At 39.0% G+C, this 15196-nt stretch overlaps 3 protein-coding genes across 5 annotated transcripts; all 3 read left to right on the forward strand.

Annotated features, from left to right (window-relative positions):
* The first annotated feature begins 626 nt into the window (after positions 1–626).
* Positions 627–4431, forward strand: LOC125197782 (ACT domain-containing protein ACR10-like). Its single transcript, XM_048096344.2, has 6 exons — positions 627–1078; positions 1758–1982; positions 2369–2474; positions 2862–3183; positions 3737–4021; positions 4115–4431. Exons 1-6 carry the CDS (start codon positions 925–927, stop codon positions 4250–4252), a joined length of 1230 nt encoding a protein of 409 aa, XP_047952301.1. The 5' UTR covers positions 627–924; the 3' UTR covers positions 4253–4431.
* A 1310-nt stretch (positions 4432–5741) lies between these two features.
* SPD1 (P-loop containing nucleoside triphosphate hydrolases superfamily protein) lies at positions 5742–9629 on the forward strand. The gene is made up of 9 exons (XM_048099590.2): positions 5742–6456; positions 6718–6932; positions 7037–7187; positions 7277–7468; positions 7584–7746; positions 7838–8193; positions 8275–8451; positions 8540–8701; positions 9145–9629. Exons 1-9 carry the CDS (start codon positions 5962–5964, stop codon positions 9427–9429), a joined length of 2196 nt encoding a protein of 731 aa, XP_047955547.1. The 5' UTR covers positions 5742–5961; the 3' UTR covers positions 9430–9629.
* A 510-nt stretch (positions 9630–10139) lies between these two features.
* Positions 10140–14247, forward strand: ATRZ-1C (RNA-binding (RRM/RBD/RNP motifs) family protein with retrovirus zinc finger-like domain-containing protein). Of its 3 annotated transcripts, none has more exons than XM_048116030.2 (4): positions 10140–10266; positions 10410–10548; positions 13248–13759; positions 13845–14247. In XM_048116030.2, the coding sequence occupies exons 2-4, from the start codon at positions 10435–10437 to the stop codon at positions 14089–14091; spliced, it is 873 nt and encodes a 290-aa protein (XP_047971987.1). In that variant the 5' UTR covers positions 10140–10266; positions 10410–10434; the 3' UTR covers positions 14092–14247. The 3 variants fall into 3 exon arrangements, with proteins under 3 accessions (XP_047971987.1, XP_047971978.1, XP_088921492.1); XM_048116021.2 differs by having other exon boundaries at positions 10170–10305; XM_089065366.1 differs by lacking the exons at positions 10140–10266; positions 10410–10548 and adding an exon at positions 12889–13155.
* Positions 14248–15196: the final 949 nt, after the last annotated feature.

Genomic DNA, 15196 nt, shown 5'->3' on the forward strand with positions numbered 1-15196 from the left:
TACGGCACAAAAAAGAAAATATTAATATTAATTAATTAGAGACAATGAAACCTACTTTCCACCAAATACCAAGTAATTATTGAGAAAAAGAAAAAATACTTATATTGATAGTAAAGTGTGAAAAGAGTGTTTGATTTTTCTTGTCACGTTTTTAAATTTCACTTTAATACATGTGATATGTGTATCTTATAACATAATCAAATATTATGAAATATTAGTACTAGTTTATCCATCTAAATAATGGAATTTTATCTTCCTCTATCTAATTATTTTTATATAAATCGCATATCAATTAAATAGATAAATATTTTGCTTTGTTACCATTTACTAGTACTAAAGATTTGATCATTTAAATAGTCAAAAAGACAGAAGCATAATTACTTCTCAATTATTTACATAATCGAATTTTTGATCTACTAATTAGTATATTATAAATTAATATTGAAAATCATATTAATTGAATTGCGTTTTAACATACTCAATCCTTGTATTCAAATAAAACACTAATTAAGTGATGAAAATGTGTGAAATAAAATAAGGAAACACAAAGCTCCTCGAAATGGACACATTCAAAAATCGATATTAATAGCAACAAAAATCAAAGAAATTAAAATAGTAAAAGAATTTGATGAATCTTCAATTCAAGTCTTTCTTTTCTCTCTCTTGTCTGTATCCATTTCCCCACCCGAAACATTTGGAATAGAATTCAATTCACCATACACTGAGAGAGAGAAACACAACTCCTTTTAATCCAACACCCTTTATCTGTTTTGAATTGGGGGTTTTATTTTGGCACTGTCTCTCCACTTTCATCCATTTCCCACGAAAGGGGAAAAACTAGTTAAAAATCGAATCTTTGCTTTAAATTTCAAGAGCAATAAAGATTTGTTCCTTCCCCACTTCTTAAATTTGGAGAGAGATGAGATGGGAATCATATATGAAGATGCAGTTGAGATTAAGGAAGCTGAAGGGGATTGTGAGCACACTGTGATCACTGTGAATTGTCCAGATAAAACTGGGCTTGGTTGTGATCTCTGTAGAATTATTTTGCTTTTTGGGATTAGCATATCTAGAGGAGGTAGCTCTTTGATGAATCTCACTCTTCCTTTTCAGCTCAATTTTTCACTTTTATATAAAAAATTGCTCAAGTGTTCTGTTTTTGGGGTGAAAAATGTGATCTTTATATGTGTGTGTGTGTGTGTGTGTGTGTTTTATTTGGGCAGGAATATGGATGAGAGATTGAGGGTTAGTGTTTGTATATGTGTGTGTTTCTTGAATAGTATAATCTTTTGTTCTAGTATATGTGAAGTTGGATTTGTTACAAGATTTACATCTACCTATTTTAGCTGTTTTGAGCCTCCTTAATTTGTGATTTACTTTCAAGTATTGAATACTTTAGGAATTCTTGGTGCAAATTAGTGTTTGGAGGAGGAAAAATGTGATCTTTATGTGTGTGTGTGAGTGTGTGTTTCTAGGTTATATTTGGGCAGGAATTTGGATAAGAGATTGAGGGTCAGTGTGTGTTTCTTGATTTGTTACAAGATTTACATTAACCTATTTTAGTTTGATCAAGTTTTGAACTTTCTTGATTTCAGATTTACATTAACCTAATTTAGGATATCTTGGTGCAAATTAGTTTTGAATTCGTTGCTGTTAGTCAGGCTTTCAAGTTTGCCTTTAGTAGTTCTCCTTTTTCCCTGAATCGATGAAGAAACTGATCCGATATCATTATCCCTCGATTATTTTGCTTGGAACAGACGTTTCAACAGATGGCAAATGGTGCTACTTGGTGTTTTGGGTCGTTGGTAAGCCCACAACTAGGTGGAACCTCTTGAAGAATAGGCTGCTCGAGGTTTGCCCCACTTGCCCACCATCCGCATCCGGGATATTCTACTACATCCCGGAATTTCAGCAGCCACGCACCCCGGAGGTCTTCCTCCTCAAGTTCTGGTGCTCTTATGACCGTAAAGGCCTTTTACATGGTACCTTTTGACTTAATGAATGATAATAATACGTTGTTGAATTAATTTATCATCGAATATGTTGTCGTTGAGAACAGTTGCTCCCCTGTATCAATCATCTCTAGCCAAAGTTGACTTCAAAATTGAGTTCATTGGCAGTTTGAGTATGTGAAAAGATATAATACTATTATATGCTCGTTGAGGATGCTTTTCCTTAGCCGGCCTATCTATGATTCGAGGCTTAGTCGTTATCGCTGTGATGACAGTTTGCAGTCAGCATGAGGAATCACAGAGTGGAATTTAAATTGTTGTTTAGAATTAAGTCTACATGTCACTATTCATAGCTTAGATTTTATCAAATATTTGAAGCTTTTCTTGGTTTCTTGCTTTGTTTGTTTCGACTTCAGATGTCACCGAGGTTCTCTGTGAGCTGGAGCTAACGATTAAAAGAGTCAAAGTTTACACGGCACCTGATGGAAGAGTGATGGACCTCTTCTTTGTCACGGATACGAGGTTTGTTTGTCCTTATTTGCATCTCGTCTGATTCTCTGCCGTCTGCAGATTTGTTTTTCGTCATTGAAGTTCTAACATCTTATAGAAATTTTCAAAATCGACCACTCAACTACTTCCCGGAGAATAGAAACGATCACTACACAACGCTAGTTAGTTTTGTCTTCTAATCCTTCGAACTTTGCGTTCCCTCTAACCATCTTAAACCGGATTCCACAGTTTATCCTACCTTATAAGACGTCATCGAGCATCTGTAGTTTGTTTATGGACAATCTAAGCTCGATTTTCCTGTTTATTCGTCGTTGTTGATGGACCACGTATCATCGACTTTTGTTTATCATAAAGGTGTATATCAAGCTGGAATTTATCTTAATGATCTCTATAATGTAGGGAACTGCTTCGAACACAAACGAGGCGGGATGAGACGATCAAGCGCCTAACGGTTGTGCTAGGCGACGCCATGATGAGTTGTGACATCGAGCTGGCTGCCCCTGAAGTTGCTTCGTGCTTGCAGTCGTTCCTTCCATCTTCAGTTTTGGAGAATATCGCGCTTTCCGCTGAACAATCGGCCGGGCTAATTGCTTCCGATTCTGTGTCCATCGCGTTCGATAACTCCCTCAGCCCTTCTCACACCCTTGTTCAGATCTTTTGCCAGGATCACAAAGGCCTCATTTATGATATCATGAGAACTCTGAAGGATTACAACATTCAGGTATATATCTCGTAACTACGAATCCCGCCTTTTCGATTATCCGATTATTTCATTTTTCGTGTTTAGCTGTATCGGTGATGTGATTTTTCGATCTCGAGAAATTTGATGATAAATTTGGCCTAAAAATCGTAGCTAAACTCTCTGGAGAGTCTCTTGTCAGACCGTCTCGAGAAGTTTGATGATGTGATTATCCGATTATTTCATTTTTCATTTTTAGCTGTATCGGTGATGTGATTTTTCGATCTCGAGAAATTTGATGATAAATTTGGCCTAAAAATCGTAGCTAAACTCTCGGGAGAGTCTCGTGTCAGACCGTCACGGATATGGACTTCCTATTCATAGGGGCATATTTGTAATTTTACTAATATTGATGACCATATTCAACGTCAGCAAAATTACAAAAATGCCACTAGGTACGGACTTGGATCCGGACACGAGGGCTGTGTGTCGGATCTTGACCTATCAGACGGTCCGATGCAAGTTTTTGTAAACATTTTCAAGATTAGGACGTTACGTTCAATTGATTCACGCTTTTGCATTGCATTTTCGTCAGATCTCCTACGGCCGTTTCTCCGCGAATCCCAAAGGGAACTGCGAGATGGACTTGTTCCTAATGCACAAAGACGGCAAGAAGATAACGGACACGCACAAGAGGAACGCCCTCACCTCTCGGCTCGAGATGGAGCTCGTCCGCCCCCTCAGAGTCGACGTCGTGAGCAGGGGTCCCGACACGGAGCTCCTGGTGGTCAACCCCGTCGAGCTCTCCGGCCGGGGCCGGCCTCTCGTGTTTTACGACATCACCCTCGCCCTCAAGAATCTCAACATAAACATTTTCTCGGTACTCATCGGAAACTCTTCCATTCCGCATATCCTTCACTATACGAATGCACCACCGTCATCATCTCTTTCTCGTGCGATCGTTCTTTTTCAGGTCGAGATCGGAAGGCATAAAATCAACGATCGGGAATGGGAAGTGTACAGGATCCTGCTCGATGAACACGATTGCTTGTCGGCGACTCGAAACGAGATCGGAGAATGTGTGAGGAAGAAGCTAATGGGTTGGGAATGATCTACTCAGGCCATTTTACTGTACAGAATTAGGTGTCTGTAAAGAATTTCTGTAAATTATTGTGTAAATGTGTAATTTCCATTTTTTCGTCTTTTCTTGGTCAATTTATTGATTTGTAAATTATTGTAGAATTAGAAATGTTTAATTCTTTATAAGATGTGTCCCTTTTGTATTGTAAATGCATGTCACGTCGCGTGTATTTAAATATTCAATTGACCAATTAAATTTTTAGGTGAAACGGCCAAAATTGCAATATTATTTCATTTTTGCGTGTGTTTAATGGTTATGTTTTCTGTCAAATAAAATGCCATTTGTCAATGAGGACTAAATCTGCGTTTACAATAAGAAAAATTATTAAAATCATTGTCATATGTTTTATTTTTATACATAATCATCAGGACCTGGACATATTCATCCTCAATCAAATGTCAATAGTCAATACATTATTATCAAGTGCTTCCAATATCTTTGACTATTATTAATATATTCTGTAAGTGGGGTGTGATCAATTGCTAACTTTATTAAGTTGTTAACTTGCTAACTCATCAATGTAGTGTATTAAAAATGTCAACACGATAAAATGTCAACACGTAATTTTGTTGAACTTCAATATAATGTGTTGATATTATGTATTGACATTTTGATGTTACCGTGTTGACATTTTAATACACTATATTAATGAGTTAGCAGAGTTAGCAATTTAAATAGTTAGCAATATAGCGCATCCCTTTTGTAGGTATTATAAAGTGTTGTTCTTGTTTAGTTTTTTTTATCACTAATGATTTATTTTAATCATAATATTTCAAAATCACTACTAAAATTATTAGCTTTATTATATAAAAGTCAAATCTTGATTTAGTTATTTTTTCTACAACTTCAACTTAATAAGTAGAGTGACGAGTCAAGCTTGTATTATTAAGCGAAGACTAAAGGTCATTTGTGGTTCTAAACATATGACGATTTTACGATTTATGTCCAAAACATTATCTTTTGAATTATTGCATCCTGAACAAATGAAAGTTATCCGGATTTAGTCCATTCTGGATGGAGTCGTCAAATTTTTAACGGTCAACGAAATTAAGTGAGTTTTGACTGGATTAACAACTTTTAATTAGAATATTTAGGACCACAAATAACATTTAGTCTTTTTATAACAAAACAATAACAAATGTTATATTATAGTATTAAAAGAAAATTGAGGGGCTCCTACTTCATATTCAACAAATATTTAGGACCACAAAATAAATTAGCATCAAATGCAGATTATAAATACTCCACTTAATACTACTAAAACAATTTCATAATAAAAAAACATATATTATTAAAAAAAATCCTAACTACTTCACCTAACAATAAATAGCAAAATTCTAACCATCTTTTTGTGATAGATATTTGAAACTAATTTATTTTCTAAAATTGTTGGAATTGAAATTTCAGTTAAACAGACCAAATCGCCAACGCAACTGAAACGTGTGGTCTGAAGCAGCCAAACTTCTTGCTCTTCTTCTATGGACCCCTCTCTCTCCTTCCAATCCCATAGGAGATGCCATCGAATCTTCCTCTCTCTCCTCCCAATTCCATTTCCCAACTCCCATTCACGTCTTCGTATTTCACAAGCAATAAAAAAACTCGATTTTTTCCCCGATTAATCAATCTATATATGCGTTGATTAATTTATTCGATCAACAGTAGCAGTTTGAGAGAAGAAAATGATAGCTCTGAATTCCCATTTCGTGCTGATCGATCTCCACACCTCGTGGTGCTCAGCTCAGCAAATCCCCAATTCAACTTTTGCTTATCTCCAGAAATGGAACAGCGGGCCCTCGTTCTCTGCGGCAATTCGTCGAACACGCGGCGGGCGGGGGAGGATCTCGTCGTCGCGGGCTCCGTCGCCGGATGTGAGGTCGCCGGAGATCCGGAGGCCGACGGCGCTAGGGAATGGCTTCTCCTCGGCTTCCTCGAACGCGGCTGCTGCGTCGAGCTCTGGCCGCGGCGGCGATGAGGTTGTCTCGGATATGGATTTGTTTCTCGAGATTGTGCCTTTGAGAATGAGGGGAGAGCTGATTAGGGATGAGAGAATTGGGGAGCTGATTGAGGTGGTGATGGATTTGGGGAGGAAGCCGCTTGCTCGATTTCCCTCCGGCGATTCGGTGATCTCGGAGGAGCCGGTGAAGCCGGAGGATCTGCTCCATGCCATTTCTAAGGTTGATTTTGGTAACATTTTGGAAAATTGGGATCAATTTTGATGTTTTTGAGCAATTAGGTTTAGCTAAACACAGTTAGAAGATGAATGATTGAATGATGATGATTTATTTAGCATTACTGATAACTGCTTTATAATGATGAGTTTGTGTGTATGCAAAAATTCATGTGAATTAGGGCTTGTTTCAATGGCTTTTGTTTGTAGAATTGTATAGATAATTGGGGATTTAGGAATTTGTGTGAAGTTAGTTGATGGTGCTTAGGTAGGTGACTTCTCCGATGACAACCGTTCCGGGATCAATAACTCTCTTCATCGTATAAGCGCCATTCGAAACCGCAAAATGCAAATCATAGGGCTCACGTGTCGAGTGGGTCGAGCAGTTTCCGGCAGTGCTGAAATCATACGCGATTTGATTGAAAGTGGGGGATCCATACTCGTCATAGGGCCTCCCGGAGTCGGGAAAACAACCTTGATCAGGTATATATCATGTAAATGCAGTAAAGCACGTTTTTTCTTCGTTGTTCTTGCTTATCTGGGGATATATGATGATGATGATGATGATAATGAATTTGCTTTCTCAGAGAAACTGCTAGGATTCTTGCGGATGACCAGAAGAAACGTGTTGTGATTGTTGACACGTCGAATGAAATAGGTGGTGACGGGGACATTCCCCATTCTGGTATCGGTCGTGCTAGGAGAATGCAAGTCCCGAACGTTCATTTGCAGCATGATGTGAGTAGCGCTGAGTGTAGTGTTTACCGAGTTTATGTGATTTCGTATTCTAGCCTCTGAAGATCGACTTTGTGCTCGGATGTGATTAGGTGATGATTGAAGCAGTTGAGAATCACATGCCGCAGACCATTATAATCGATGAGATTGGGACGGAGCTCGAAGCGCTGGCTGCAAGCACGATAGCCCAAAGAGGGGTTCAGCTCGTTGGCACAGCTCACGGGATTACTATCGAGAGTATCATCAAGAATCCCTCGTTGCAGACTCTTGTTGGTGGAATAGAGGTACAGACATGTTTCCTTGCCTCGTTGTAGTGTTGATTTACGAGATGTTTGTGGCATGATCCGAGGCATCAGTTTGCTCATCAAATGTGAGTTGAATTCAACTTTGTTCAAACAGAGTGTTACTCTTGGTGACGAAGAAGCACGTAAGAGGAAAGTGCAGAAAACTATTCTCGAGAGGAAAGGCCCTCCGTCATTCACATGTGCAGTTGAGATTATATCGAAAACTGAGTGCCGAGTTCATCACAGATTGGATGCGACCGTTGATGCTATACTGGCAGGTATTCGAATTGAATCTGTCTCATACTATCGTTAACTTTACTGAGTTTGTCTCTTGGCTCGATGATTAACTGCAAGTGGCACGTTTTTCAGGGAAAGCTCCGTTGTTTGAAGTCAGGCGTGTAGATCCCGAAGAAAATATTTCCACAACACCAATCCAACCTGCCGAAGATGACCATATCAGAGATGCAAAGGTGATAACGTCTCGGAAATCTAAGGTTATTGAAGTCCGTGGAGTAGACAACGAAGCTACAATTCCAGTAGTATTGAGCGAACCTATGGAAGAACACCATGACCGAAACGTTAGGCTAACAAAAACCGACAAAAAGGAACATACTAACATAGTTTCTGACTTGGAAGATGAAGATTATTCTCTTAAGCCCAAGAAAGTGCGTGCTAACGCATCTCCGGCCAGGAAGAGCTACCCTTTGTCCGTTTATACTTACGAGGTGCCAATCGGCCTCCATTATGTGTTCTGTTTCGTCTATTGTTCCGACTGAAATAACCATCTGTCTCTGACTTTGTTTCAGATCCAAGAAGCTGATTTGTTACAAGTAGCAGCTGTGATGGGGCTCGAGGCAAAGCTAGACGTTACGGATGATATTGGTTCTGCGGATGCATTTCTTGCTTCGAGTATCGAAATGAAACGGAACCCTTGGATCCGAGGGGTGGCGAAGTTTCATCAGCTGCCCGTATTCGTCATCAAGGTATGCCGAAAGCTGATTGTTTACACCACAGCAGAAATCGTTGGTTTTGATGTTGAGACACGATGGCTCATCTTTGGTTTCGTTTCAGTCCACCACGATGGCGCAGATGGTGAAGGCCATACGGATGATTCTTGAAATGGATTCGTTTACTTTCACGAGGAAGCAGTCCGGCTCGACTTCTTCCGATATCGAGGTTGAAGATGACGCACCAAAGAGGAGGCCGTCGTTGGAGGAGATTGATGCGTTGGAGGTGCGTAAAAATATAACATAAAAAATTTTAAATAAAAAAGTAGTGATTTAGTGAGAGGACGATGAGGTGCAACTTAGTTCGTAAGTTGCTTCCGTCAACCAAATCTAGGTTGGACGTTCGAGTCACTACGGGTAAATGTGATATCATTATTGATCCTCTTCTAAAGAAAAAAATTGGTGATTTAGTGACAAATTATAGCTCGTTAGTGATTCTGGTTGTCGGATTTTACGTGTAGCGTTTTGATTGATATATTTAGTTATGTGGAGATTTAAGGTATTCCACATCATCAAAACGACTTCGTTTAAACATAAGATGTAAAACGCTTATGTTTAAACGACGTCGCTTTGATGTCATATGTATATTATACACTCTTATCGTCCATAGCGATGAGCCCTTTAGCGACCGCTAATGCAACAATATCCTATTTTCATCTTCTCTTGCAGGAAGTCCGACTTGCTATCGAGTACATAGTGATACCGGGCGGTGAGCCGGTCGAGCTTCTCCCGAGGCGTTCCGACATTGTCGCCCGGCAGCTTGAGCTAGTGAAAAGCTATCAACTAGCTGTGGAAAACTCAGGAACCGAATCTAACCCGAGGTTGCAGATCCTTCCCCACAAGCTAAGCAAGAAAGCTTCGAGTTTCGTGAAAGTGAGAGTCGGCCAACCCGGCTCGGTTTCAGCCCGCGGAGGAGGGACGGGCGTTGCTAGGCTGCCATTTCTGCCCGAGTGAATTGATGAGGCAAAGAAATGAAGAAGAAGCTGAGATACATTCCAGCTCATGTAAAGTTGTGTACATTATGTGTACTTATTTTCTTCTTTTTTTCTTTTTTTCCCATTTCTAACTCGCAAGTGTAAAATGTCCATTCATTGTGGCAATGTTTATTGTACAAAATGCAATTTAAATGAAATCTCTTGCGTTGTTCTTCATTACTCATGGCTGCAGTGACTAGAACGTTCGATTTATTGGTTGGAGGATAAGCGTTAGTACTAATTAAACTGTGTTTTATCGTTTTATACAACTTTGCGTTAAGTAGTGGAAGCCCACAATTTTTGTTGCTTCAACTTGTTTTGCGATATGAGTTTTGACATGTCAAATATCTTAACACATTTTCAATATTGTTTTTAAGTAGTAATATTGAAAATAATAATGTATATTACCAATAATAGACGATGCAATTTGAATGTAAAATTGGTAAAGTATAATCGAGACAAAGAGGAAAATCAATTGATGCATCGATGGTGGAAACTGAAATCAAAATCGTTGCGTAGAGAAATTATAGTTATGCAAGGCGATTATTTTTATGCACGGACGACTAAAAATGAAAAAAAAATCTAATTATTGTGGTTGTGGATGGATTAATTAACAATTTTTTGGGAAAGATTATCCAACTATATTAAAATCACATTGGATGAATTATTTGTCTAATTTCGAAATTGAAAATTAAATTACCAAAATATAGATAATATTTATTTATATATTTACTCTAGGGTTTGATAGCTAAACCAAACACCATATAAAAGATAAGCATATACTCTCAGCTCTCAAAATTCAACCTTTTCGAATTAGGTTCGCAATTTCTGGAACCCTAATTTTCCACCGCTTTCTGTAAATTTCTACCTTTTCTCTCCGCATATGTTTCAATTACTCTCTGTATTTGGAATTTTGTTCGGTGATTTATGCAATTGAGCTTTTTATCGCGTTGAATTCAGGGTTTTTTTCTGAGATTTCGTCGAGATGGGGGACAAGGACCAGGATTACCGTATATTTGTAGGAGGTTTATCATGGGATGTCACTGAGCGGCAGCTCGAAAGCGCTTTTAGCCGTTTTGGGAAGATTGTCAGCTGCCAGGTTTCATTTTCCTTGAATTGCTCTGTTGTGCGATTTTTTTTCAACTATGGTTGATCTTATAGCTGTTTTGGCGTGATTCTTCGTAATTTATCTGTGTGTTTGAGTTCAATTTTGGAGTGCCTTTTGTTTGAGAGGATAATCGAAGGTGTATGTGTGTTTGTTTCTTGATTTCCTTTGAAATAGTAACACTTATGTATTTGATTTTCATGAATTTCCCCTGTAGAAATATGATGATGTTTAGCTTCCAGAGACGCATAGAATTAGGTTTCTTATGATATTGTGAAAATGGATTTTATGGATAAAAATGTTAAAATTTTTGTTACGAACTGTTCCTTTTTGATGATTTTCCGGAACTTTTCCTGTATGAGACGGAGTAAACTATTGAACTTTGTGGTTAAAGCCCATAAAATCTGATTACTTGGATTTTGTTCTGATTGCATTACTTTTTTATATCTTGGCTGCTAATCTCATACTGTTTTGTTTGTTTTGCTTACAACTTCTGAAATTCTTTTTGTATGGAATTGGGAGGACTTTGGGTCTGTTGGATTTCCAGCACTGCTGAAGCACAGATTATGTTGTGTTTCTGGCGTTGCAATCGGCTAACCTTTTTTTCTAGAATCAGATATGGGCATTGGCTAACAGTTTTAGTTGGGAGGTCTTAATCTTCTGCTCAGTGAATTTTGCTGCTCCCTTTGTTCTGATCTGGCTGTTTTTAAATCATGTTTGCTTTGAAGAAAGTTATAGATTAGACTCATGAAGCATAAGACGCAATAAGGGTTGGATTTTGCTTCCGAAGTGGCATTTGTGAACGTTTTTTCTGTGGGAAATTGTTTGTGTTTCACCGTTAAGGGGTTTGAGTAGGGAAGCAACTGGCTAGCTCCATATTTGGGCACACTTCTTGAAGATTTCACTTGTCCTCGCATAAACTCAGTTGTTTTCACCTTGGCGCACCAGAAGTTAAATCTTTCCATATGACAACAGCGTATTTGAGTCATCTGCTGTATAAGAAAGGATGATATTTTGTAAGCGTATTCTCACATAATGATATACCCAAAAAAGAATTAAGTAGAAAGAAATATGCCTGAGCCTTTTTAGGGTAGCCCATCAGTATCTGGAGCTGTCAGTTAAAAATGTAGCTGCAAGGGTTGCTGGCGCAGAGAAAGAATGGTCAACTTTGATATGTCCTTTATTTCCAAGAAACTTTTTATCTCTATGAGCTTCCAGAATGTTCAGATAACAGATTTGTGGCCCAAGCATTCATGAAAGTTTTCTCAGAGCTGGCCAGCTGGGAAAATTCGTATTGCCTTTGCACTTGTTGGGAAGTCTTTTGTTTTTCTGTTTCATTTCCATGATTGACCATGCCTCAACTAGTATTTGCTTTGTATATCTGCAGCCGATGTCAGAACTGTTTAAACTGAAAATTTTGATAATTAAATATTTTAAATGGAAAGACAGTACCGTTTAGAGGAATTAGCTTTATCTGAAACAAGAATGAATGAAGTTCAGCTGTTAAGTTGTCTGGGGCAGTGTCCATATTTGGCCAGCATGTCAGGAAACAAGTTGTCTAAGGGGGTGAACAAGGACGAAGGATCTTGAAAGTTGCCCGGGCTCATGCTGCAGGATACCATTGCTTATGGGTGTTGTATGCGACTCTACAAATGATACTTTTGATGTTGTGCAAGTGGTCGTGCTGTGTGGTCCGGAAGAAACTAGTCTTGCATGAGAGCCTACATTTTTGTTGCCCTTCCTTTTTTGTTTTTCGCAGAAGTTAGAATCTATGTTCATTTCTTAGGCAGATGTCGTGACAGAGATTGTGGGAAAAGTTATCCTTGAGGAAAGTTTACTGACAATTGGGATCTTTTTTTTGCTGATTCTACCACATTTCAGTAGCTTGTCTGTAACTAGTTACCCAGCCTGTCTGATATAATTCTTGAATCTCTCTAGATTACAACTTACATCTTTAGCTGTAATATGATACTAGAAACTGAATTAGCATCCCAACCGACATTAGTTTTAGTGAACCTGTGTGTACCACTCCTTGATGCCTTGGATTCATTGTTCCGGGATGTGTGCGTACTTCTCAGATATGTAGACAAATGATGCAGATCCTACATGACAAGCTTTAATGCAACAACTTAAGCCATAGACTGGGGTCTTTTCAGTAGTACACAGATATCGAACAGCCATCTGATTGTTGCATTCTGATTCAGTTTCCTATCGTTGTTTGGTTGCATGATTTTCTGTTACTGGTCTTTGAGTTTGGAATTTGAGAAGTCAGATTGAAAACTAATATCAGATGATGGTATCTACAGTTGTGCTGATTCTTCTACTCATGTAAGATCTTCTTGCACTATAAAGACGATACATATATGAATTATGAGCTATCCCTGCTCTAATTTATTGTAATGGCTTTAGGCATTTATACAACTGAACAGGAAAATTGAAAACCCTACATTAACTTTTTTGAAGGAAATTATGTATTTACATAACGCATCCTACGAGAAATTTGTGATCAACTCGATCACAAATATTCACTCCTTTCTCGGACTCAGTTTTGTAGCTATCTCCATGCTGTTACATGACTATACCTTTCATCTTTTACTACATGTATGCCAATCAGATCTTTGCGATTATTTACTTGAGCCTTTTGCATTAGCTGTTGTTTAGTTAGTTAATTCTCACACACAAGCTTTCTGTAGGTTGTGCTTGAAAGAGATACAGGCCGTCCTCGGGGATTCGGCTTCTTGACCTTTGCAGACCGCAGGGCAATGGAGGATGCGATTCGCGATATGCATGGTAGAGAACTTGGAGATAGAGCCATCTCTGTTAATAAGGCCCAGCCAAAGGGAGGCGAAGATCAAGGGCCTCGCTATGGAAATTATTCTGGAGGTGGAAGGGGGGGTTATGGTGGAAGAGACCGGCCAGCAGCAGGGCAGGATGACTGCTTCAAATGTGGCCGGCCTGGACATTGGGCCCGAGACTGTCCATCAGTTGGAGGCGGAGGTGGAGGTGGAGGTGGACGAGGAGGTGGTCGCCCATTCTCTCCTCCGCGTACTAGGTATCCTGGGGCTGCTCCCCGTGGAGATCGTTATGCAGATGTTCGCGATAGGTACGTGGATGACAAATACGATAGAGGTCGTTATGATGACAGAGATCGTTACGAAATCAAAGATGATCGTTACGGGAGTCGCGATCGTTATGCTGCCGACAGGTATTACTTAGTTTAGTCTCTCAACTCTTACAAGCATCTGCAACTACTACTATTTATTGATTGGCATATACCCATCTGATCTCAGGTACCCCCCACCCGTCGACCGATTCCCCCCTGTCGACCGCTTCCCTGTTGCTGACCGTTACCCTGTGAACGGGTACGGGAAAGATCGAGCTTATGATAGAGATGCCGGACCAAGAGGCAGTGGCGACAGATACGGAGGTGGAGTAGCACCTGCACGATACGATGGAAGAAGCAACTACCGCGAGAGGCCGGGTCCGTATGACCGGCCCCGTAAGGGTGGGCGCCCGCCTTCCCTGGACCGGTACTGAGCTGCGTGGTATCTTCTGCCTAACAAGACTTGTATCTGGAAGGCATAGCACACTGTTTTATGAACTAGTACTTTGACTTTACTTTTATGTAGTGCTGTGACCTTATGTGTTCGAATTTGGAGGATGGTTTATGTTAAGTTGCTTTATGCTTGTTTTTTTTTGGTCTCAGTGATGTTTAGTAACGCATGTGTTACTCCCTCCGTCCCTGAAAATTTGTCACCTATTTTCTTTTTCGTCCGTCCCTAAAAATGTCACTTTTTATTTTTACCATTTTTTGTAGTGGTACCTATATTCGACTAACTCATTCGCACTCACATTTTATTATAAAACTAATATATAAAAATAAGAATCACATGTCATCAATTTTTTCAACTCACTTTCTATTACTCCCTCCGTCTCAAGGTATTAGACCAACTTTCCTTTTTGGGATGTTCCAACATATTAGACTCATTTCCTTTTTTAGCAAAAAGCATCTATCTTATTTTATTCTCCACTTACTTTTTTCTCTCTTCTCTCCCCTACTTTTTCCCTCTCTCATATTTTACTCTCTCCACTTTAACTATTTAAATATCAATTCCTTAAATCATGTGCCCAAAAGAAGTGAGTCTAATACTCCGGGACGGAGGGAGTACATTTCTTAAAACTCGTACCGGGTCAAATGGTGACAAATTATTATGGACGGAAGAAGTAATAGCTCCATCTGCTCGTGCCTATTTGTATGTGTTGGTCTATCGAATCTTGACCCGTCAGATAACCATCATAATCCGATCGTATCTTTTTTAAGAGGATCAATAATAATTTTCCATTTGCATCCATGACTACTTGAATCTATTGGGTCGAGGATAATCGTCTTATCAACTAAGCCATCTTTCATCGTCTATCTTGATGGTAACCCAGAAGCTATGTTTCATTATCTACATTGTAACCCGCCTGCCTTGGGTTTATCAGAGACGCTTTTGTATATTGAGACGATGTCTGGTTTTCAAGATAAAATAGTACCAAGATATATCTATTGAGTTGTGAGAATATTTTAGTCAAGCTTAGCTATGACTAATTATCTCATGATTATCCATCTGTGATTGAATTATAAGATTGAATCTCTTTA

Source organism: Salvia hispanica, chromosome 2, assembly GCF_029641045.1.
Source record: "Salvia hispanica isolate PSC_SH4W2 chromosome 2, Shi_PSC_v1, whole genome shotgun sequence".
Taxonomy (NCBI): domain Eukaryota; kingdom Viridiplantae; phylum Streptophyta; class Magnoliopsida; order Lamiales; family Lamiaceae; genus Salvia; species Salvia hispanica.